Source organism: Prunus avium, chromosome 1 (assembly GCF_965620075.1).
Source record: "Prunus avium chromosome 1, drPruAviu1.hap1.1, whole genome shotgun sequence".
NCBI lineage: Eukaryota > Viridiplantae > Streptophyta > Magnoliopsida > Rosales > Rosaceae > Prunus > Prunus avium.
In genome coordinates, this window is record NC_142284.1 from 35,226,324 (window position 1) to 35,251,893 (window position 25,570).

Genomic DNA, 25,570 nt, shown 5'->3' on the forward strand with positions numbered 1-25,570 from the left:
TTCATACCATCTTAGTGAGGAATCACTAGCATCATCCTCTCACTAAGCTCATCATATTCTTCTCAAGCTCTAGTTGGTGAAGAGACTTAGAGGTTACCTATTTTGGTGACTTTTGGAGAACCTCCTAAGTTGAAGTTTTGAAGGAGTTATTCAAGCTTCAACAACAAGGTGGAGATTTTGAAGGAGCCATTCAAGCTTCAACAACTTTGGTGGAATTCGATCATCAGGTTGAAAGCACACACCAAGGGTAACTCCTCCTTCCAATCTTACTAGAAGTATGTTCTAGGAAAGTAGTACAACTATCACTTGGCTTAAAAGATTCATGGGAAAAGTTGTTGTTTTTGAACTCATAGATGCATGCTTAAGCTTTCGTTGCCATGATTTTATTTATCTATGTTGATGTTCAAATGAAACTCATGATTTTCTAAAGGTTTCCTTCAAGTGGTATCAGAGCCAAGGTCAAGTGATAAGTTGTACCATTTTGGGCTTTTGTTTATGAATATGGGTAAAAGCTCTTTGTGGCATAAATGTTATGTGTTGTGATGCCTTGATTGTTTCATTTTGAAAAGTCTTGCATCTTTAAGTGTTATAGATGTTTTAAGAGAAGGCATTAAAGTTTGAACACATGGGTTAAAAGGGGGTTTCGGCGATATTGGATTTTGGGGGTTTTTGTGATGTTTCAATGCTAGCTTGAGCATTGTAAAATTTCTATGTTGATAGCCACTTTCATCTCCACAAAATTTGACACTTAAAAATATGATTTTTGTGTTTTGTGTTTTCTTGAGTTCATATGAATGTTCTTGTGAGTTCATAAGATGAATGCATGTGTTCTAGTTTTTGATCCATTTTGGTGGGATTCAATTTCGAAATTGTGTTGGTCTTGATTTGAATGAGGACATTGACCTTGGTTATCCAAGATTCCATGTCCCCTTGTTCCCTTAGTCAAAAGCATGCTCCTCTAGTTTTTAGAAAATTAGAATATCAAGACATAGGCATGCCTAGTGTGCCATTGGTCTTTGGGATTGTTTCCTTGGTTGAAGGATTATTCCCTTGCCTAGGAACTTGTTTGCATGGGAGACCACACTTTTGGTCTTAGAAATGTTTCCTTGAAACTTGATAAGGCATGTTTGATCCATTTATGGGACAAACCAACACTCTCATGCATGTCACATACACACACACACTTCACATGCCCGGCCCCACACTGGAATCCTCTTGGATTCCTCACGCAATTATATTATTTGTTTTGGACTTCTATGTAATTACTTTACTTTGCGGTTTGGTCCTTGAGTCTTTAATTAATTGCATACTTAACCCCACGTTTTGAACTAGGCCCATATACTAAAAACCCAAAATGTTTAAGTTGCATTCTAAAGTTCAATTATTTTAATTTGATTGAAGTAGTTGAAAGGATGATTACGGACTAAGACCCAAATTGAAATCGAACTATGTGATTAGCTGACTATCAATTTGATTGAACCATGGGATGTGATTTATTCTTTTATTGGGCTTGTATTTAATAAGGTTTAATTCTTTTGTTAAAGAGGCTTGCATGTCTCTCTTTTTTCTTTTCTTATGTAATTGTTAAAGAGGCTTGCATGTCTCTCCTTTTTTTTTCTTTTCTTATGTAATTGTTAAAACGCTTGCATGCCTTTGCTTTTCATATGATGTAAGCTAAAGGAGAAGAAGAAAGAAGGAGACGAAGTCCAAGGCTCAAGTTAGATGGGCCTCAAGCCCGATTAGGATTGCATGTTTAATTAGTTAAACGCGTAACTAAAATGAATCACCCTCCCTAGACCAAGATCCAACATTTGGCTCATGTTGGATCAAATATTAAAAGTCGATAATTATCCTAAGGGCCTAAGATAACTATATGTCCAAAATTCAGGAATGCAAAATTTTCATTAGTAGTGATAGATACTCCTTGATTTCTAAAACAAATAGTGGGAGTACCATATGCTACTAACAAATTGGACCAATAGTTATGATAGGACCAAATTTTATTTTAATGAGATTGAAATGAATGTTGTATGATGAGACCTAAAACTCCCTCAACCAATAATAATATTAAGTTGATAAACGGAGAGGTATTTTGAATATCTTTTCGTGGCCTTCCACCATTGTGGACCCTCATCAATTATAACCAATACACCGTGCTTCACCCTAATATGCGGAACACAAAGTATGTGTTTATTTTGAAAGGGCTCATTTCAAAACATTTGATGTTGTGAATGTAGGCAACGAGTAATGCCAATATTCTATTATGATGAGGTGTTGCTTGAACCCCTACACTCACAGGAATGGTGGGCATGACTTAACTAGTACAATGGTACCTCACGATAACATTTGGGGGTGCACATTTGCTAGAGGCCAAAGTGATGGGTAATCACATCATGATGTGAATGGGTAAGAGTACTCTCTCTTCACCATTCAAGCAAACCAATATTCTATTATGATTTGGCAAGCTTGATGGTGGTGAGCCTCCCATCCCCACTAAGAGTTGAAACTAAACTCTCGGATTCCATTTGAGGGATATGGAATTTGCCAAAAATAGTGGGGGGTGCCATTTGATTTAAAAGACCCGAATCATTGGCTTTATAAAAGCAATCTAATTTAAATTTCCGTATGTTATGTAGATATGTCTGGAACCGCGCTCGCCAAAATTCTTGACAAACATTGCCTTGAGGGGCACAATTTCCCGGAATGGTTCCAAAATCTCAAGATCATCTTGATCTGTGAGAAAATTGCATACGTGCTTGATAAGCCGTTCCCTCATCAACCTCCTGGTGATGATGTCACTGAGGAGGAAAATGCTCAATATGTTAAGCACATACAAGATGACACACAAGCTAAATGTTACATCCTTGCTTCCATGAACTCTGAGCTTCAGAAGCAACATGAGCACATGGATTGTGCAATTGATATGATCGTTCACCTACAAGAGCTGTATGGTGAGGGTACGCGTAACAGACGATTCAGTGCTGTCTGTGAGCTTGTGAAGACCAAGATGGTCAAGGGAGCACCGGTCCATTAGCATGTACTGAAGATGATTGGGCGTGCCGCATGTAGTGGTACTGTAGCTACACTGACAAAGTTTAAAAATTCCCACTATGTCCTTTCCGTTTCTAACCTTTTCTCCTTCGTTACAACTCGGAATTGGGCGTGCCGCATGTCTACGAACTCGTGTCGTCGAGCTCTATGCAACGGTACCACCCAAATCTCCAAATTCTTTCCCGAACAAAAAGTCAACTTTAACCTCATTAAAATATCCTCGGGGTAAAATTGTCTTTTACTTGAATATTTTATTATTTAATTATTAATTTAGGACCGGGTTGTTACACATAAGGATTAGATCCAATATTGGCAAAATCATTATCATCCATCCCTAATTCTTCATAAACATAACTAAACCTACTTTGTTTATCTTCTTCCACATTTCTACTAGCATTGGTAGTCCATTCCCAAGGTTCTCCGTGCCATGTCCAAATCTTATAGCTTTGGTCAATTCCATTAAAGTATAAGTGTTCCCTTATAATTCCAGCCCCAAACAATCGAATATTCCCACATTTAACATATGGACAACGAATATGAGTTGTATTTCCAAGATTTTCTACAGCAAAATTCAAAAATCCTTCCACCCCTAACTCATATGCCTTCGATCTTCATTCCGCATGCATCCATGACTTATCCATCTCACTGTTTGTGCCTAATAAATCACGGCCATGAGCTGTTCAAAGGAGCCCCCTTTCTCGGCCCTGGTACTTGCTCGTAAAACTGAAACGCAACGTTTCAACAAGGTGCTTTGCCTTCCTGAAGACAAAAGAAAAATGCCAAGGCATGATCATCTCGGCCTTGAGTGCAGGCCGAGGCCGAGGCCGAGCAAGATCGCAGCCAGAAATATGAAAGTCAGATCATCATGTGATAGCAGGGACCCATGTTTCATTTAATGAAGTAGTGCCTGTTTAATGCAGCAAACCCACTGGCCACAAATAAGCATTTAATGCATGAGGGAAGGTGGGAAGTGACTGAAGTCAGGTTTTGGCGACAGAAGACAGAGTGATTAGACGTAGACATTCTCACAAGAATTCTTGCAGCTTGAGAGATTAGGTCACCAGCTATCAGAGCAATAAATGCGTCTCCACAGCTAGCTGCGCAGAAACCACGATTAGGGCGGTGGCCGAGATTCACCAGGATTTATGGGGTCACACCACCATGCTTCACGATCCCAAATTTCGATTGGACACCCACTTGCGCTAATCAGACTCCACTATGTGTAAATTCAGCATCGATTACTCATCCAGGAACTCTCCCTATAAATACAAGGCTCGGGCTACGTTCAACGGGTTCAAACACCAAACAAAAGCCTCCCACGGAGCAACTTATATTTTCCTGTAATGCACTTTCAATATTTTACTTGCTTTCCTAGGAGTAGTGATAGTTTGTAAGGAGAATTCATTCATCAACATATCATACGACCCTTGATTTTCAAAGCGCCGGAGCACCATCCCTGTTATTCCCTCACTCACCCCAGATATCATACGACCGTCGTTTGATTAGAAGACGAGTTCAAACAGGCGCACCACTCAACCATTCTATCCCCATCAACCAACTCGACGCATGGTAGACCGTGCTGGCACGCCCGCGCACAACCGCACCACACCCAAAAGCAGGAAACCGCGTGTCAACGCACATCCCCTCGGCCCGGAACTCCAGGTCGTGAGATTTGCGCAGCAGACACTTTTGGCACGCCCAATGGGACACTTGTCAAGAACTTATGGTGGAAACTAGGGCACAGGCAAAGCTAAAAAACAAAGCGGTCGAAATGACTTCTGAGACTCCTGAGTCCACTTCACCAGTCACTATCACCGAGACCGAACATACGGTCGGGATCTCGGCCAGCATTCCAGTAACGACGGATCGTACGGCCGAGTCCCTGCAGGAACAGGCAGTAGTGGAAGAGCTAATGTCCAAGCAGGCCTACAGGATAGAAACATCCTTCATGGCCGCAATGGACAGGTTCTCCTCAGAACTGCGAACGCTCTTCTAGGAAAGGGTGCCGGTAACATCGCCCGCGACACCTCCTAGGGCTGGACAGAGAAGCCAAGAGCGCGAAAGAATTGAGCCTCACGGCGACAGCAGCAGCCTCGGCACCTCTGACCGCACCCAAGCGTCAGGCTTCGGCCAGCAGTCGTTGCCACCGACAAACGGCTGGGGGCAGTCCCAGCCCACATGGGCGAATCCTGGACCCACCCATCCTGCAAAAACAGCATGCAGCCCACTACACGCCTTAGCCAAAGCATTAGGGCGGGGTAGCACCGCGTTGTCTACAGTCAAGCACCTCGGCCCAACCCATACTTTGGCCGACCACGCACAGCCCGGCCAGAGCGATGTAACCGAGGCGTCACCACGACAATGCAATCAGAACAAATACACGGTTCGGCCATTCCGGCGACGACGCAGACGCGCCAAGATTTCCATTATGATACGGTTCAGCAGAACCAGGCGGCCATACCTCGATGGCCGCACCCAAGCGTCCCTTTGAAATCCCCCGGTTCGGTCGTAGCGACCGAGCTTTGTGCTCAAGTAACCCAGCAGGAGTGGCCGCGAAGCAATGCGCAGCGAAGCAGGCCGTGTCAAGGGTTTCAGTTGAAAGGCATCCAGCCTGTCTTGAAAGACGTTTTAACACAAGGGGAGCTGGGGGCACCAGGTTATCCAAGGCCGCGCCTATCAAAGGAACTTAGCGATTGGTGCAATTCATTCCCTAAAGTTTTTTGGGCACGCCGCGCCTCAAAAAACTCGGCCGTGGGCACATCTCCTTATATCTTGGCCGACGGCTATGACACTAATCAACTGTTAAAGCGGAAGGTTCGTTTCCTTCAAGTTTTTGGGCAACGTGGCCGGAGGAAGAAGGATTACTCGCGGATAACGCCCAGGAGTTCAGAAAATCCGAAAGAGTCAAGACTTGACGTTTACAACTCTGCACAAGTTCAAAAGAAAATGGCGCCGAGGACCTACGACAAGAAAGTCAAGAAGAAGAAAAGAGGAAGGTAGGCGGACGAGCTAAAACGAAAGGCCCGGCCGTCATATAGAAAAGGAAAGAATACATTTCGTTTTTCAGAAAAGAAGGCCCTTGCCTTACATTTAGTTAAAAGGGGCATTACTTACAAAAACAGAACGGCCAGTCACGGCCGAAATAACATATACATATATCTGTCTTTGGTCATAAACAAAGAAAAATAAAATAAATATGTGCAAAAAGAATAATGTATGTTTGTGGTTACTTATTACATCCCAAAAAGAGAAAGGAAAGGGGAGAAATAGTTAAAACAACCGCCCATCGCCTGCCTAGACCCCTTCACTAAACATCCCCCAGATCAGGCAGGTGATCCTTCTCCAAGCGATGTCCCCGCCATCAATGTCCGCCTGCCACCTCGCTCGGATCAGCTTCCGCTCGGCCAGGGCCTTCTTCGTCTCGGTCGCGGGCTTGAGGATTCGCTTGGCCGAAGATTTTAGCTCGTTCCCAGTTGCGACCGTGCCGTCTCGGCGCTGGAGTATGAGATCTTGGCGGGCCTGGAGTTCGGCAATCTGGGCCTCAACCTGCGCAAGCTCTTCGTTCTCTCGTTGGACAACGTGGTCATTTTCTTTCAATCGGGCCATTGCAGGTTGAACTTGTTCTTTGATCACCTCCAGATCCTGCTCAAGCGAGCTCCCTTCGGACATCCTCGTGACGGCTTCAGCAAACCGGCCGATCATTTCCTCGCCTTCAGCTAGGCGGGCTTGCAGTTCATCCAGCTGAGACGAGTCGAGCAGACCGAGCGCCATGGCCGTATCCAAGCAGGACCTGAACTCCATAATCGCTCCGGCAGCGGTCATTTGTTGAACCCCAAGGAGAAGGAACTCTCGGAGCCGTTCAACGACGGTCTTAGAATCCTCGTCCAAAGGAGCCGAGGCCGAGCTCCCCCCTTCCTTGTGGAGGCTGGCGTATAACTCCTCGAGATCATCAGAGGAGGTGGCTTCCTGGGCATGAGAGAGAGGTTGGGTAAGAAACGACTAGCTAGGATATAAGGAGATAGCAAAAAGAGATGACTGAATACTCACGGCGAGCGAAAGATCGGTCATGACCGCCGAAGTAGTCCGAAGGAGACTCGGCACACTCACGACCGTGGCTCCAGTTACCATCGGCTCGGCCACGACCGTTGAGTCATGGGACAACGGCGTAGGAGGCATGGTCGCGGCAACCACGGCCAGCGGCAACGACGATTGGGGAGGCTAGAGACAAAAATTTGGTCAGAAGTATAGTGCAATTCAAAAGAGAGAACGATAAAGCCAAGTATATTGAAAACGGACTCTTACCAAGCGAAAGGAGATGCCGCTTGGGCGACGAGGGGCGGACGGCAGGGGCTCACCAGCCACGTCCGCAGCAGGCTCTTCGGCGGCCTCTTCGGTTGCCTCCTCAGCGGCCTCTTCAATGGCCTCCTCGCCGCCCTCGTCGTCAGAGTCAGGGAGGTCATCCCCTGTTGAAGCTGGAAGGTTATGCCAGCCACGCCGTGCTGCTGAGAGACATCGGCCCTCCATGACGAGAGCCGGTTGGTTGACAGAGGAGGGAGTGGGGCCGTCTGGATTAGGCCGAACAGCCGCGCCACGAAGTTTGGCAGATAGACCTCGGCCCCGGTCTTGGACAGGCCGCAGTGAAGGTCGCGCGAAACCAGGAAGGAGCCCCAGATCTCCTTCAGATCATTCTCCGTCTCAACATCAGGAATGACGGAGAGATCGTGAGTTAGGAACAGGGGGAACGGCCGAGCAAGGCAGACTCGAAACTGCGTACCAATCCTCTCAGCCAGGCCATAGAAAAATTTGTAACAGAGGGCCGATGTGTTATGCTTCCTGGGGGCTTGGGCAAATGCGTTGGCTAGCGGCTCGGCGTCGTTGATCTCGGCCACCGCCCTCAGCTCTGGGAAGTAGGCTTGCAGCCAGAACTTGAAAGCCTACAGCGGACCACCGTGCTTCGGCTTCATCCCATCGGTGACGATGTCGTGAAGCGTGCGGTAGATGTGGCCGAGCAGGAAGGGGCCGAGTGCTAACCTTCCGCCCTGAGCAAGATAATCGGCCACATGGGCGAACTCCAGGGTAACCTTGTTTGCCTGGGTGCAGAATACAAACTTGCACAACCAGTACAGCAAGAATGCAGCATGCTCAACCTCGCCGAGGGGGGCGATGGCGTCGTCTTCGGCGCTGTCCTCCACTCCAAAATTGATGTAGAAGCTGGAGTAGTTGAGCATGTTCTTCGCCTTGTTCCCGGCGACCCTCGCAAGAGTAGGCCACGTGGCCTTAAAACTCCCTTCCGCCTCAGGAGCAGCGAGTGCGGCGTTCACTTCCACGCCGAGAGGAGAAAGGTCGAACAGGGCGGCCATGTCGAGCACGGTCGACGTCATCATGCCGAATCGAAAATTCATAGTGTTGGTGGCTGACGACCAAAAACACAAAGCCGCGGCCAAGAGCGACCGATCCATGACGGGCGGCCGATCGAACAATTTGATCAAGTGGTAGATGCCTTGATCCTTCCATTGTTGGCCGAAGAAGTGCTCCATCCTCGGCAGCCATTTTTCCCAATCTGGGGTCACGGTTGGCCATTGTTGCTGCAGCCTGAGGACGTTCCAATCCTGGAAGTCCTCCCCGTCAAAGGTCGAGAGATCCACCAGATTGTTCTTTAAATGGGCCACAAGCCTCTCTGGCATTCCGCCATCAATGGAGGGGCCGAGAATGCAAGAATCAGTAGGGGCACCATCGTCATTAGCCCAGGGCGCGATGATGTCAGGGAGGACCGAGCCCTGGATGTCTGGGCAAATAGCCTCGAATTCAGTATGGAAGGCTTGGGACTGAACTTCGACAGACGTGGAGGTACTGGAGGCCATTAGAGCAGGTTTAAGATAAGTGTTTAAGGGGGAAATGCAAAGAAAAAAAAGGTGATGAATGCGAAGAACATTGCAGGAAAGTCCTGAAAAAGGGGGAAGGTCTGTAGGTTCTGGAAAGTCGCGAGCTCAGGGAGGATTCTCTGGTAAACTTGGAGGTTCGAGAGTTTGGTGGGTTTGAAGGTTTGAGAGAAGGGTTTTTGACAAAGCTTGGGCGTTGATCGGTTCATAATTGTATATCAGTTTGTACCCTTCTAGCTTATGATTTGGTTATGTTTTTGAGTTAAACTTGTGCTTTTAATCCTTTTTGTGTTTATCTTTCAGTTCATTGAGCTTTAGGTAATAATGAGGGCTTTGGATAGTAAATGATGCAATCCATGCATGTTAGGGCCTAATTTGGATGAATGGATGAAGAGCTTAAAGACAAACTCAATTTTGGCTACAGTCCCCTGCCAGCCCAGTTTCGTAGGTCATATTGCAAGCTTTGTTTCAGCAACCTACATAGCTCGGATGAGGCCACATTCTTCATGAAAGTTGTTCCAATGGGTGTATACTATAACATATTCGAAATTCAGCCCCATTGGATAATTGTGGAGTCTGTTACCTAGCAAACACAGAGCCATGCTCAGGATGGATTTTATCAGCGCGCAAAATGAGTTAGCAATTTGTTTTGGCCTTAACTTCCTCCTCCAACCTTGGATTGGCCCAAATGATATATGGCTGGAAAGACGACATTCTGAACTTCAAGTTTGAGTGCTTAAAGTCTTAATTTGCTTAAGGGAAGCCCAATTCATAAGCCCTTGAAGTTGCTGGTCATGCTGACCTCAGGATGAGCTATTATTTCTGGTTGGAAGCTTGGTCATGGTGACAAGAAGATGAGCTAGGGCTGCTGGTGGGATTTATTAGTGAAGTGCATCAACCATTTCAGATTTTATAATGCAAGTGTTGTATGCATTAGTGAAGTGCATCAACCATTTCAGATTTTATAAAACAAGTGTTGTATGCATTAGCCATACTTAATTCAGATTTTCAGCTTCCTTAGGCCTATATATAGTGAGGTTTCCCAAGCTTGTAAACACACCCCAAGGGGGGGAGCTCTCAAACACTTCTCTAGAGCTCCCTTCCCTTCTCTCCCTCAAATTCTCTTAGTTTCTCTTTCTAGTTTTCAATTGTTATAATGAGATCTTTGTGCTGAAATTCTCCTTAAGTTTTTCCAAGTTCTACTTAATTTTCATTGTTATGTAAATTCTTTTCTTTAGTTTCAAGTTTGATTAGTTTCCAAGTTTCAATTATGGTTTTTGTTCTTATTCATTATGCTTATAAGTTAATATGCTAGTTTGAATGATTGATCACCATTTAGGCTTGCATGTTAGCTATCTTGGTTTGAATTAAGAGTAGACACCATGCTTTAATTCGAATTGAACTATGAATAGGAAGAGTATGTATGGACATTCGACAACAGGGATTAGATACATACTTGGTTGTTTAAAATGTTCTTCTATGCTTAATGGGTTCCTAATGCTTAATTTTAGGTTAGACAACAAATGATCAAATTAGGGAATTAGGAACACAAGGTTATGACCACACACCATGGCTTAATCATACTTTAGCTAGAATCAATCCATTAATCTAATTGCACTTGGGAACTTATCTGCTTGAGTTAGTTATTTCTTTCTTCCTTGTTTTATTTATTTCCTTTCTTTTTCATTTCTGTTTTGTGTAGGGAAACTAAATTGGATCATTCAATCACCAATCCCTGTGGAATCGACCTCGCACTTACATACGCTAAACTACCAACGGTTCGTGCACTTGCGAGTATCACAAGTTGAGGATGCAGCTTAATCCATTTTGGTGCAGCGAAATCCACACAACAAGTTTTTGGCGCCGTTGCCGGGGATTGGCAACATAGTTTGGTTCTATTTCTTTTCCCTACTTGTTTTATTTTTATTTTTCATTTTCATGTTTTTCTAGACAATTTCTTGTTTTAAAGTTAATGACGTTAATGGACCAGTTGTGTTTGTAGTCCAACAGAAAAGGACAATTGCCCAACAAGCAAGAGAACTGGGTTTAAGTCCCAGCTTACACAACCCATTGGTGCTTGTTGCTTTGAAGCATGGAATTGGATGTGTGTTAATTTTCCTTTTCATTTTAGTTTTTATTTCCTAATTCTTTTAATTCCATTTCAAGTTTGTGTGTTTGTTTTAGCAATTTATGATAGCTTAATAAAAATGGAGAGAGATGGCAATCTCAATCACAAGAATGGGAAGTGTGGAGCAATGGGAGAAGTCGCGACCTCCAAGTGCATCACATTCGACCTAATCGCTTCAAGGGGGAGCATTTCAATCCTTTCTCTTCTTTGAATTATGTTTATTTACGTCATTGTTTTTACCTTTTCTGTGCTGAATCCAACCATATAAAGAACGTGAAATTTGGACTTACGGTTGGAAAGTTATAGCCTAAAAACTGAACACAGGTCGAAGCTGAAAAACAGATAAACGAATCTGTCCAAATGGTGATAAACGGGTGATAGAAAGTGCTGTTTGTGTTTTTCTTTGGTTTATTGGTTTGTTTCTTTTAGTACAACAATTTATGTTGTTTGTTTGAATTTTTTGAGAGTACTTAGTTCATTTTCGTTTATGGTTTGTTGTTCCATTTTATCTTAATTTGTTTTTGTTTCTTATCTTAAAAATTTTAAAAAGATTTTTCATATGAGCTGACTTATGGTAACTCCAGTGAGCACTTCCGTCAATACAGTGTCTAGGAGTTCTATAGGCGACACCTTCGGTGTCTAAGAAGTTTGGGTTTTAAGCGGGACCATTGTGACCCCTCCAACCTTCCCGGATCCCCTGGCTGTGTTTTCTGAGGCCCTTAACTGGTCATCTGTGAGTTGCTTGTATATTCGTGTGTTTTTAAATTAAGTTTATTTTTATTTTCTTTGTTTTCTTTTCTGTTGAGTCTTTGTTTTTGATTTGTTTTTGTTTTTGTTTCGTTAAGTTAGTTTATGTTTTTATTTACGTGGTTTGGTTGGTTAGTTTATTTCTGAGTGTTAAAACACATTTTTATTTCAAACATTGCATATTAAAAAAAAAAAAAAAAAACAACAAAACAACAAAAACAAAATTAAAAAAAAACAATAAAAAAAAAACAAAACAAAACAAAAAAAAGAAATATTCTTCATCTTCTTCATCATCATGGCTTGCCTCTATTTTCTCGCACTTGTAGAATCTGCAGCAGCTCCACATGGTCCTCATTTTTTCTTTGCAGTGCTTCCACGTGCTGATTGGCACAGTAGAGCCGCTTCTGCAAGTCCGCCACCATAGCCTTCAAGGAAGCTATTTCCTCGCTCATCGCGGCACACTCCCTTGTCCTCGCTAGTAGGCGCATGCCCAAATTGGTAGCGGAGACCGCGTGGAGCACAGTTAAATTGTGGGACTCCTCTACCGCTGCCTTGTCAGACCTCTGTGCCACATGCAGATGATCTGTCGGAGTGAGCTTGCTGCTAATCATGCCTCCTAGCAGCACTGCTCTGTTCGGCAGTGCCTCAGAAAAGTTCGGTATTGCCTCAGCAAAGTTTGAGGCCGTACCGTGATGATATGTGGAGTTTGGGAAGACATAGTTTGGAGGAGCCCTTATCTGGGCATTCGGAGGTGCAAGGGACAGCTCAAGGTCGAGATCATCAAGGTGAGTGCATGAGGATGCCATTTTTTTTGTTTCTGGATTTTTTGATGTTTTTCCTTGAGTTTGCAGGAAGAAATGCTGGGTATCATCCGCTTGTAGAGGCGTGCTTTAAATAGACATATGCTGATGAAGGTGCCAACACCATTTCGGATTTCCCGGGCATGCTCGACCTAATCGCTTCAAGGGGGAGCACCTTTACTTTCACTTTACTTTTCTTTTTTCCGTGTTTTCTGGTGTTTTATTGTTTTGCCCGTTACTTTCATTTTCTAGAGCTTTGTGTTTTTGCCTTTCCCTTTCGGCTATCATCTTTATTTTATTTTAGTTAGGGAACTGTGCTTCCATTTCCGTTTGTCGTCTTCGTTTGATTTAAGTTTGGAAAGTGTGCTTTCTTTTCCGTTTTCTTTTTCCTTCTGCAAATTTACTCTTTTATTTCCAAAACAAAATAAAGACAAAAACAACCAAAAAAATAAAATAAAATAAAATAAAAACATCAATAATGCAGTAGAAGTCATTTCTTCACAGTGCTCGGTGTCTCGACCATTGGAGCTTTGAGTTTGGCCCTCTGGCTGTCCTCTTCCGGGGCTTCACGCACAGCTTCTTGGGGCTCATCACTTGAGCTCCCAAAGATCGCAATCTTAGCTTGAGCGTAACTACTCTCGCGATCTGCTTGTTTGCGTTTACCCGGTCGGTCTAGGTCCTCCAGCTGTTTTCGCATGTCGCGAGAGTACAACTCTACCATTTTTGATAGGTTTTTATTCTCGTCCCGCAATACTTCTAGCTGGTGTCGATTCACCTCCACTATCCTTGACCTCTCCCTTTTCAAGCTTTTTATAGCAGTCTGACACTCCTCAACCATACTTCGCTCCGCCGCCAACTGACCTTTCAGCACCTCTACCTCATGGGACTTCGCAAGTAGGCGATGACCCAAACTTGCGACTGTTGCCGTACTCTGCACGCTCAGTGCTAGGGCATCGCTCACGACCCGGTTGTCATCCCTTGTCCCCAGAACACGTATATCTTTAGGAGTCACTAAATTTCTAGCCACTCCAATGGCAACATCGTTGTCCAGGAGTATTGAGTCAGTTACTGTCACAGGCCCCCGTGCGGAAGCAAAGTAGGGCATCCATACTGGTGCCGCTTCTTGGCCTCGTGTCTGAGTCGGTGGAGCTAGGTTGAGATCCAACGAAAAGGGGTAGGAAGAGGCCATTTGATTTCTCACTTCTTATCTTCTTTCTTTCTTTTCTCTTTTGTGTGTTTCTGAGTTTGTGTTTTTTACCCTTTCTTTTTTTTACCTTTTATAGACTTAGTTTTTGCTAACCCTAGCCATTGGGGTTCTGAGTTCTGTGCGGCCCTTACGGCTTATCTCTATATGTCGCCGCACCCGTTTCCCAACCCCCTTAATTGCATTTTCACCTTTCACCACCTTCAAGTGAAAAAGTCATCGCGCCTTCCTACGAGTCTAATAATTCTAGCTTGGGGGATGTGAAAGCGGCCTCTGCACGCCGACACGTCCCTCACCTATTTTCCCCGTGACTTCCCAGGAACCAAGGCATCAAGGACCACACTTTTTCTGTTTCGTAAATACCCGCCTTCGCACTCCCAATTCACGTTTCATTAAATTAAATAAATAAATAAATAAAATAAATTAATAACAAACGTGTGGGCTTCAGATTTCATTGTGGGTTAGGTTTTCACCGTTGTTAGGTTTTAAGGTGGGTTAACTTTCTTTTGGGTTGGGCTTTCAATTGTTTGGGTTTTGGTTTGCGTAAGACTGTCTGTTTAGGGCTTACTGTTTTGTCTGTTTAGGGCTTTCTGTTTCGAGTGTTTTACTGTTTCATTTTTTTTCTTTTTTGTTTATTTGTTTGTTTGTTTTGTAATTTTTATTTTTGTAATTATTTTATTTTATTTGTGTTTTTTTTTATTTTTTATATTTACTTTAGTACCTTTCATTTCTTGTTATGACATTGCTTGTTCCTAATTTTTAAACATTGAGGACAATGTTCATTTCTAGGTTTGGGGGTATTGGAGTTTAGCATGTAAAATTGGTTTTTCCTTAATTTAATTTAATTTAATTTTTTTATTTGCTTGTTTTTATTTTTATTTTTATTTTATTTTGTTAAGTCTTGCTTTAATTTTGATTTTGATTTTGATTTTGATTTTATTCACTTTCCGAACACATTTGATGAGATTGTGATAAATGTTTGCATGACTTAAATGAAAATTGAATTTTATTTATTATTATTTTTTTCCTTGTAAATTTTTATTGTAAAAAAAAAAAAAATTAATTAATTGATTAATTTGGCATCGTTCTAGCATGATATGTTCGAAACCTTCTTTGCACTTGCCATTTGTTTCATAATTTTCCAATTAAAGGATTTGCATGACCCAAAGAATTGTATCAAGCATAAATTAGACTTATATAACCATATAATGTGAGCTTTTGAGCCTTGTGCTTCATTTCATGAGTGTTATACACATACTCTTATTTTCTTGTCATCAAAGTTGTTGTTTGATCTCATTATTCATTGATTTGGTTGAACACTTAAAAGTCATTCATTCTTATGCAATTTGATTTCATGACATTTAAAGAAGTGATATTAAGGCCTTCTTTGGATCGTTTGTGCCTTTCAAGCTAACCTTATGCATGCTTAAGCATGATTTTCCATTGTTTACCATTTTGAGCCTACATGTAAACCTTTTCTTTCATTTTAACAATTATATTTCCTCGCCTTAGCCCGAAAAACAAATATTTACCTTTCTAAGGAATTCATGAGCTCTAATTCGGATGTGTTTTTCAAGCTAAGTTTGGGAAGGGATATTACATAAAATAAAAAAATAAAAAAAATCACACAATTGGTGAAAGAAAAGAGAAAGTTGTGATTAAGTGGCGGTTGTTTGAAAATTCATTTTTGGGCCTTCAAAATAATTTGGTGTTTGGAAAGGAGTTTGAATCAATGTAAATGAAGGTATAAGGAGTTTTGATCTTGTAAAAGAAAAAAAAATCTAATCGTGATTATTCGAAGTCTTGTAAACAATTGTTTTATGCTCTTATATTTCGAGTTTCTTGGACTTTGTTTTATCCATACCCTTCATTTCTTACTCACCTTACACCCTTGGCCCCATTACAACCTATGCTAAAGACCTAAATTGATCTTAAATGTCATGTGGTTGAATTGCATTCATTTTTCTACTTTTAAGTGTTTGGCATCCTTCTTGAGATCATATTAATGCAAGTCCTTCATCTTTTTATTTCGAGTTAAGTCCTTATGGTTTAACTCTAACCTCATGTTTATAACTGAGTATTGCATTGTAGCCCTCTTCCGAGTGATTCATTTGTGAGAGGACAACTTTGGTGAGATTTGAAGTTGCATTTGTGCTTGGTATGATTTTTGAAATTGTGTGGAAACTAAGATTGGGGAATTTGTTGCATTTGGCTATCACACTACTACACTTTGAGCATATTATGTTTTGAACTTTGCCGCTTTGTGAATAATGTCTAAAATTGAGCTTTTATTGTCAAAACGTTTAAGTCATGTGTATGAGTCATTTCTCTTCACAAAATGTTCGGAAAGATTGTTTTGAGTTTTTATTTTGATTTTGTTTTTTTGTGTTTTTTGTGTTTTGTGTTTTGTTTTTATTTTTATGTTTGTTTTTGGTTTTGGTTTTGCTTAAGAACTAACAAATCTAATAAGTTTTCTAACCATTTTGTTTTGTAGAGTTAGAAAAACGTTTGTGGGTATCGTAACTGTTAAACCCTCAGGAGACACAACTCCTCCTACTAGGGATGCCTAGAGGTTTAAAGGCTTGTTGCATTCGCTCAATGCAATCGAGTTACCTACGAAAGTGGTCTAGTTAACTTCTTGTTTTGTTTTTAACTTTGTTTTGTGTTGTTTTGCTCGAGGACTAGCAAAATCTAGGTTTGGGGGTATTTGATCGGTTCATAATTGTATATCAGTTTGTACCCTTCTAGCTTATGATTTGGTTATGTTTTTGAGTTAAACTTGTGCTTTTAATCCTTTTTGTGTTTATCTTTCAGTTCATTGAGCTTTAGGTAATAATGAGGGCTTTGGATAGTAAATGATGCAATCCATGCATGTTAGGGCCTAATTTGGATGAATGGATGAAGAGCTTAAAGACAAACTCAATTTTGGCTACAGTCCCCTGCCAGCCCAGTTTCGTAGGTCATATTGCAAGCTTTGTTTCAGCAACCTACATAGCTCGGATGAGGCCACATTCTTCATGAAAGTTGTTCCAATGGGTGTATACTATAACATATTCGAAATTCAGCCCCATTGGATAATTGTGGAGTCTGTTACCTAGCAAACACAGAGCCATGCTCAGGATGGATTTTATCAGCGCGCAAAATGAGTTAGCAATTTGTTTTGGCCTTAACTTCCTCCTCCAACCTTGGATTGGCCCAAATGATATATGGCTGGAAAGAAGACATTCTGAACTTCACGTTTGAGTGCTTAAAGTCTTAATTTGCTTAAGGGAAGCCCAATTCATAAGCCCTTGAAGTTGCTGGTCATGCTGACCTCAGGATGAGCTATTATTTCTGGTTGGAAGCTTGGTCATGGTGACAAGAAGATGAGCTAGGGCTGCTGGTGGGATTTATTAGTGAAGTGCATCAACCATTTCAGATTTTATAATGCAAGTGTTGTATGCATTAGTGAAGTGCATCAACCATTTCAGATTTTATAAAACAAGTGTTGTATGCATTAGCCATACTTAATTCAGATTTTCAGCTTCCTTAGGCCTATATATAGTGAGGTTTCCCAAGCTTGTAAACACACCCCAAGGGGGGGAGCTCTCAAACACTTCTCTAGAGCTCCCTTCCCTTCTCTCCCTCAAATTCTCTTAGTTTCTCTTTCTAGTTTTCAATTGTTATAATGAGATCTTTGTGCTGAAATTCTCCTTAAGTTTTTCCAAGTTCTACTTAATTTTCATTGTTATGTAAATTCTTTTCTTTAGTTTCAAGTTTGATTAGTTTCCAAGTTTCAATTATGGTTTTTGTTCTTATTCATTATGCTTATAAGTTAATATGCTAGTTTGAATGATTGATCACCATTTAGGCTTGCATGTTAGCTATCTTGGTTTGAATTAAGAGTAGACACCATGCTTTAATTCGAATTGAACTATGAATAGGAAGAGTATGTATGGACATTCGACAACAGGGATTAGATACATACTTGGTTGTTTAAAATGTTCTTCTATGCTTAATGGGTTCCTAATGCTTAATTTTAGGTTAGACAACAAATGATCAAATTAGGGAATTAGGAACACAAGGTTATGACCACACACCATGGCTTAATCATACTTTAGCTAGAATCAATCCATTAATCTAATTGCACTTGGGAACTTATCTGCTTGAGTTAGTTATTTCTTTCTTCCTTGTTTTATTTATTTCCTTTCTTTTTCATTTCTGTTTTGTGTAGGGAAACTAAATTGGATCATTCAATCACCAATCCCTGTGGAATCGACCTCGCACTTACATACGCTAAACTACCAACGGTTCGTGCATTTGCGAGTATCACAAGTTGAGGATGCAGCTTAATCCATTTTGGTGCAGCGAAATCCACACAACAGGCGTCTGAGAATTCTGAAAGCGTAAGGAGAAAGCGAGGAGGTCTGGGTTTTTATATTGGCGCTTGAATTCGAAACAAAAAGGCGTGTCTCTCTCGAGAGACGTAACGTTCTGTCAGCACGCTCAACAGGCGCAATGACGTGTCAAAAGCCCAGAGGCCATCGTTTCCTCTGACAAAACGAAGCGACGCCCTGGGCAATGATGGCCTACACGACGTGCTTGAGGCATTAAATGCGCTGACTGGCCTGCGCATTTAATGCCCCAGTTGTCAATCACTTCAGGAGGAATGCAAAGGGTCCATCCCTTGGAATCCACTCGGCCCCTACCCATGCCGAGGCCGAAGAATCCACGGATGTGGAGGCAATGTTTGTGCCTAATAAATCACGGCCATGAGCTGGCCGAAGGAGCCCCCTTTCTCGGCCCTGGTACTTGCTCCTAAAACTGAAACGCAGCATTTCAACAAGGTGCAACTTATATTTTCCTGTAATGCACTTTCAATATTTTACTTGCTTTCCTAGGAGTAGTGATAGTTTGTAAGGAGAATTCATTCATCAATATATCATACGACCCTTGATTTTCAAGGCGCCGGAGCACCATCCCTGTTATTCGCTCACTCACCCCAGATATCATACGACTGTCGCTCCCTGAGCAGCGCGCCGGAGCACTGCCCAAAACCCACCAAATAGCACCACCCAACGGCCTTGTAGTTCAGGCCGTGAACCTAACAGCCGAGACTAGTTCCTTTCTCGGCTACAATCGTTTGATTAGAAGACGAGTTCAAACAGGCGCACCACTTAACCATTCTATCCCCATCAACCAACTCGACGCACGGTAGACCGTGCTGGCACGCCTGCGCACAACTGCACCGCACCCAAAAGCAGGAAACCGCGTGTCAACGCACATCCCCTCGGCCCGGAACTCCAGGCCGTGAGATTTGCGCGGCAGACACTCACACATTATAAAATCATATATATATATATATATATATATATATAAAATAAAGGGAAAAGACCAGCAATGAAACACTACTATATTCAAATAGCAGAGAACAAATTGAAAATAAAAAATAAAACAAGAATAAGACGACGGTTTTTACAACATAATCGTCGTGTAATATAAATTCAGACGATGGCATCTCTAGTTACCGTCGTCATTAAGCTACCCAAACCCAGAAATTTGTATTGCTTTTTGAAGAACAAAGTACTTGGTTATGGTACCCTAAAGACGATGGATAATGGAGAAACAGTCGTCTTTAGGTTACCAGTTGCGAATTAAAATTCAGACGACGGGAGTAAATGAACAACCGACGTATAATAAAAATTTAGACGACGGTTTGATCCATCAACCGTCGTCGTGGCTTAAAAAAAACCACAGTCTAAATCTTCCATCCCCATTCCTTTTTCAAGAACCCATGGCCAAACAAATATAAAAGAACCCAAACAGAGAGTAATTATTACAAGAATGCAAACACCAAAAGATAAAAGAACCCAAATATAGTTACGAACAAAAACATTTATGGATTTAAGAAGCCATGCAATATCATTAAATAAAGAGATTAGGGTTTGCACTTACATGGATAATATAACAAATGCTTGAGAGAGAGCTGAGAGAATATAACAAATGCTTGAGAGAGAGCTCTGAGAATATACCCAATGCTTTGAGAGAGAAAACTTTAAGACAAATTTATGTTGAAGAGAGAGAACGAGCTATTTTAGGGTTAAAGGGAAATTCTGAAAATTTTAGATCGCAGTCAAAAATTTCAAAGTACCGCGTTTTTCAACGATGACGGTAAATACTTAGCTATCGACGTTTAATACCCACTTACGACGGCAGTTTACATACAAAACCGACGTTGTAAACAAAACATACGTTGACAAATAAACGAAACGACGTAGTAAATTATGTTTATGTCACCCCTTAATAAACCGACGTCGTAAATATTAAATAGTTAGACGGGCACTACTACAAAAAGTGAAAAAGACGACCAGAAAAAGACAACGGTAGAACAAAAAACCGTCGTTGTGTTTAAAAAGACGACGGTAACAAAAAACCGTCGTGGATAAGTTACTTAAACAACTAAAAAATGGAGGTACTGTTGAATATTTTTTTTAAACGACGCACACAAATAAAAAAGCGTTGTCTTATTAAAATGGTTTTCTTCAGAGTTAAAATATGACCAAATGACAACGACAGCAGGTATGAATCCACCGACGTAGAAAATAAAGACAACAGTTCACCAAAAAACCTGCCGTGTTAACTCCTAAACCCTAAACACGACCAACTATTCTTAGTCCGCATCGTATAATAGAATGGAATCCACGTCAGTATATTACAAAACAACGACACGTTAAATCAATGTACCATGACGCGAGAGATTAATTTATTGACTTATTATTTTGGAGTGTACTACGACGGTACCTACAACACTACTATCGTATTTATTTACCACGTCCTAAGTTCAAATTACCGTCGTATTTTTTCTATTTATACATCTGCCGTCTCTGTAAACCACCGTCTTATTTTTATTACTTTTTAAAATTAATTAATTTATTTATTTTGGTAATATGTTTCTTAATATCTATCAGAAATAACTACTGGCAAAATACTTAAAACCATCACAAGGAACAACCAAGTATCTTAACACAAAACAAAATTTAATTCTCAAGTCAATCCTCAACAACATTTTCTTCTTAAAAGGCAAATCCCTACTGATCAATATTTAATAGGAGCAATATTTAAAAGGCAAATACTAGCTGAAGACCCAATGCATCGTGGTTGTGTTTCTCCTCGGCAACATTTTCTGCCTTCACCCTCAGCTTGTACAACTGTTTCTTCCTCTCATATGTAAGCTGGGCCCTCTCCTTCCTCTTGTTCTCAAGCTCCTGCACAGCCACAGATAAATTCATTAGTGACAATTTGTAAGTACAAGAATCAGATGAAAGCTTGCCCAACAAACAGTACTTGTGTACAGGAATCAGATAATTTCCAAAAACAATAACCACGTCGGTTTTTTGGTCAATAATCACGTTGGTTTGTTCAATTACCGTCGTATTTATTCAACTTATACGTCTGCCTTCTTCATAAATCGACATCTTAATTTTTATTGCTTTGTAATTTTTTTTTTTTTCGCTCCAACACTTTGCTAATTTTTTTTTATACGTCTGCCTTCTCTGTTAGAGAGAAAAGAAAAATCTAAATTAAACAAGGAAATAAGGAAACTGAGATTAAGGATTGCGAACATGAAAATTAAAATTAGCTCGCAAGAGGTATGAAATCTCACCAGTGAGATCTCTGGATCCTGATCTTACCAAAGTGACGTCAGAAGGTATGGACACTTCAGATTTATAGGACACTTTCGCTTCTATCCATTTGAAATATGAAATGTATGGACACTTTGGATTTCAAATAGATAAGAAGCTAAAGTGTCCACATTTGTCTTTCAGATACCCTAATTGAAATCTGAAATGTTCTTTTTCCTGCTTTGGGAAAGAAGAAGTTGAAACCCTAATTAAAAACTGAGAGTTTAAAAACTCGTGAAAAAAATCATATTTAAACAAATTATCTTAAATATCCACATCGGTTCTATTACAAGTAGCGACGTCATATTTAACTAATCGACGTCATTTTTTAACAATTGAAGACGTATAAATATAATTAACCACATCATCCCGTAAACTAAGGCGAACGACTTTTAAAATCAACAACGTCTGTTATGCATAAGGGGTAACATGTAATTCCACTTCTGCAAAGTAAACTTTTGTCGTGTATTAACAAGAGAACGATGTCGTTTTTAGAACCCCAAAGTAACCACGTCGGTTTCTTAAAATAAATAGTCGTTGAATTTCGAAGGACAACGTTAGTTTAGATAAACAAGCGCCGTCATAACCACGTCGGAATTCCAAAAGTCGTTTGGCTTTAGTGATAATCACATCGGTTCCTACTTATTTTCCGTCGTGATAACAAAATACTAGGGTGGTTTTTAATAAAACCGTTGTTGTATTGAACTATGGGAAGATATATAAACTTTTCGTCACTTGACCTAATGTTCTACGTTCTCTCTCACCGATAAAATATCTCAGTTTCCCTCTCATTTCCCAAAAGCAGCTTCGTAAGCATCATCGTCTGAATCTCGTCATCGTCATCGTCTTCGTCTCCAAATCATCATTTTCTTACGTCGGAAGGAAACTTTCTTTGCACGCCAAAGGTTTTTTCTCAATCTCTTTCCATTTTTTATCTTTCATTTGAAAGAATGAGTCTGGAAACAAGATTCCGTCAAAATGAGGAAATCTTTCACTGGTTTGATTAAATTCATTAGTCCATCACTCTCACGACGTCAAAAGACGACAGTTCTATCTTGTTTGCGACGTTTGAATTGACACGCCATGACGGTCATTAAATCCGACCTAATGCAAACTGCACGACGGTGGTTAATAACCGTAATGGTGTGACAATTAATACGTCGGAAACAAGATAAAACCGTCGTCTAACAGGAGGAAGAACTGTTGTTTTTCCTGTATCACATCTCAGTAAGACGACAGTTGTCTTTTGTGTTTGACGTTGTAATTTTTAAACCACGTCGGTTCTTAGGCTTAATAACCGACGTGATGTATACACATTTACGTCATGAACTAGATAAAACCGTCGTCTTATTTCCATACATGGTCTGAGAGACTGTTTAATAGGACGTCGCTGTTTTCGTGTTATCGTCGTGGTTTTGTATTTACGACGACGGTGTTGTTTTACAACCGTCGTCCTAAATTAAACATCACGGCTGTATTTTTTCGGATGTCATTTCTTTATTATTACATCGTTCGTTTTAAATAACCGACCTTGTTTTTCTTGCAAATTAATTAAAAATGGTTTCGAAATCTCAAAACAAGGAAGCTCAAGTGTCAGAGGCTCAAAGGGATGAAGCCAAATCAGTTTCAAAGTTTCAAAGGGATGAAGCCAAATCAAAATAAGTTTCAAAGGCTCAAAGGGATGAAGCCAAATCAGTTTCAAAGGCTGAAATGGATGAAAGCAAATCAGTTCAAAGCAAATCCTCGAAGAGGATGAGATTTTCTTCAACTTCCGATAAAGACCCCAGCACAACCACATTTGTGGAGGAACCAAAATCCACCCACGGTATCAACACAATGAGCCGTGTTGTGAAGAGGAAAATTCAGAAGATTAAGCCTGTGGTTGAGTTCAATAAAAGGGGCAGACCACATGGCAAGGCTGCTATTGAGATGCAGTCTTACATTGGTGTTTTGGCACGCACCAGAGTCCCTCTTGTGGACAAGAAATGGACTCAATTGCCCAAGGACTTGAAGGAGCAGCTTTGGAAAGCTGTTCAAATGGATTTTGTTGTTGGGGAAGGGTGCAAGAAGATGGTCCTGTCGTCTGCAGCCAAAAAATGGAAGGATTTCAAGTATAACGTAACTAGGCAGTATATCCTTCCATTCGCACATGACAAGGAGAAGTTAAAAGAACCCCCTGAGCTTTATAAGTTCATAGAGAAGTTGCAATGGGATGCCTTTGTAGCTTCAAGGTTATCCCCAGATTTTGAGGCTATGCATTCTGGACAGAAACAGAGGAGGGAGAAATTTGAGTACAACCATAGGTTGTCTCGAAAAGGGTATGTAGGTTTGGAGGATGAATTAGAAGAAAACATGCCCGGTGAAGAAATCGATCGAGCTCTTCTATGGAAGAAGGCAAGAGAAGATAAAACGAGAAACATCCCTGATCCAAAGGTTGCAGAGAAGGCAAAATTAATCGTAAGTCTCACTAACTCTGTTCTAAATTTGAAAAACAGCGTGTTTTATTTTGGTATAGACGTCGCACGATTAAATAACCGACGTTATAAAATAAACACCTCAACGGTTTTTATTTACCGTCGTTTAAACAAGAATAGCACGTCGGTTTTTGCATAAATCAGACGTCTAGGTAGAATTAATACGACAGCTTAAATTCTGGAGACGGCCGTTTTGTTTTAAGTTTACTCACGCACACACTCTCCCTCTCTCTGTCTATTTCACTGAAATTTGTGGTGCACAATTTCTGGAAAAGAACGCATATTTCAATTGAGTTTTTTCTCTTCTTCATTAAAATTTACGACGGTTTTATCTCATCTAGACGTTTGAATGCTTATACAACAACGGTAATTTTATGCCGCCGTATGAAATTAAGTCCTACGTCTGTTTGTTTAACTGTCCGTCGTCTTAATTGAAATACTATGACAATCTTTGATTTATGTTTTATTAATCTGTTGCTTTTGAATATACGACGGGTTTTATCTCCCGACGTTGTAAATTATAAACAACGACGATATTTAACTACCGACGTGTGAAATGATTACTACGTCAGTTATTTAGGAAAACCGTCGTTGTAAATGATATATTACGTCGGTTTATTTATCTGTTTTACACTCTGCTCAATGTCTAACAATCTCCCTTTCTCTCTTTTAGGATGATTTGCAAAAGTAAGTCTCCGAAGGCACTCTGACTGTATCTGGGAGCAATGATATCTTGACTCTTGCTTTGGGAACCCCCGAGCATGGTGGGAGAGTCAGAGGAGTTGGTGCTCCGTTTCCCCAACTCAATTATTCAATTTGCCGAGACAGCAGAGAGTAAAATTTGCTGACAAATTGAAGGAAAGTCTAATGGAGGCAGTCAGAGAAGAGACCTTGAGGATTGAGGCGAGGTCAAGGGAAAGTATAATGGAAGCAATCAGAGCAGAGAGGGAGGTTATGTTGGCACAATTCCGTCAACTAGTTCCTAATTTTGATCCCAACATGCTCAAAACCCCAATTAGTCCAATTCCTTTACCCCCTCAAGGTCAAAGCCCAAAAAATCCAATGTCTGATAAGGCAAGCTGCTCTGGGGCCACTAATATCAGACCCCTAGATTTGGGGGTAGAAGATCCAAAGCCTGATGCTGATACTGTTGGAAAATAGAAAATGACACGGTAAAATCTCTGATATTTTCTTTTTCTGCCTTTTAAATTTTAAATAGACGTCGCTCTTTTAAATATCCGACGTTAACATTTGAAACAACGACGGTATATATTTACCGACGTTGGAAAACAATAATACGTCTGTTTCTTCGAAGAACCATCGTTTTGAGTTAAATACCACGATGCTTTTACTTGTTTTGCAATTTATTGGGCATTGAAAATAACGACTGTCTTTTTTGCTGTCGTCTAATTCTTTTATAAACCATCGTCTATTTCATGAAAGCATTAACTGCATTTTAATTAGACGACCTTTCTTTAGTGTAGCGACGTTATAACATTTACACAACGACGGTTATGTATTTACCGACGTCTATAACCTTTCCTCCGTCAGTATGTACTAGAAACCGTCGTTTATATTATATACCACGTCTGTTTTTTTGGTTTAGTTAGAGTCGTTTATTTTAGT

The 25,570-nt window shown here is 40.9% G+C and overlaps 1 protein-coding gene across 1 annotated transcript; it reads left to right on the forward strand.

Moving 5' to 3' along the window:
* The first annotated feature begins 2,638 nt into the window (after positions 1 to 2,638).
* Positions 2,639 to 3,034, forward strand: LOC110754205 (uncharacterized). The gene has a single exon (XM_021955246.2). It carries the CDS (start codon positions 2,639 to 2,641, stop codon positions 3,032 to 3,034), a length of 396 nt encoding a protein of 131 aa, XP_021810938.2.
* Positions 3,035 to 25,570: the final 22,536 nt, after the last annotated feature.

Bases quoted from the DNA above. Each gene is read 5' to 3' on its own strand.
- LOC110754205 (XM_021955246.2), top strand. From the start codon at position 2,639: ATGTCTGGAACCGCGCTCGCCAAAATTCTTGACAAACATTGCCTTGAG.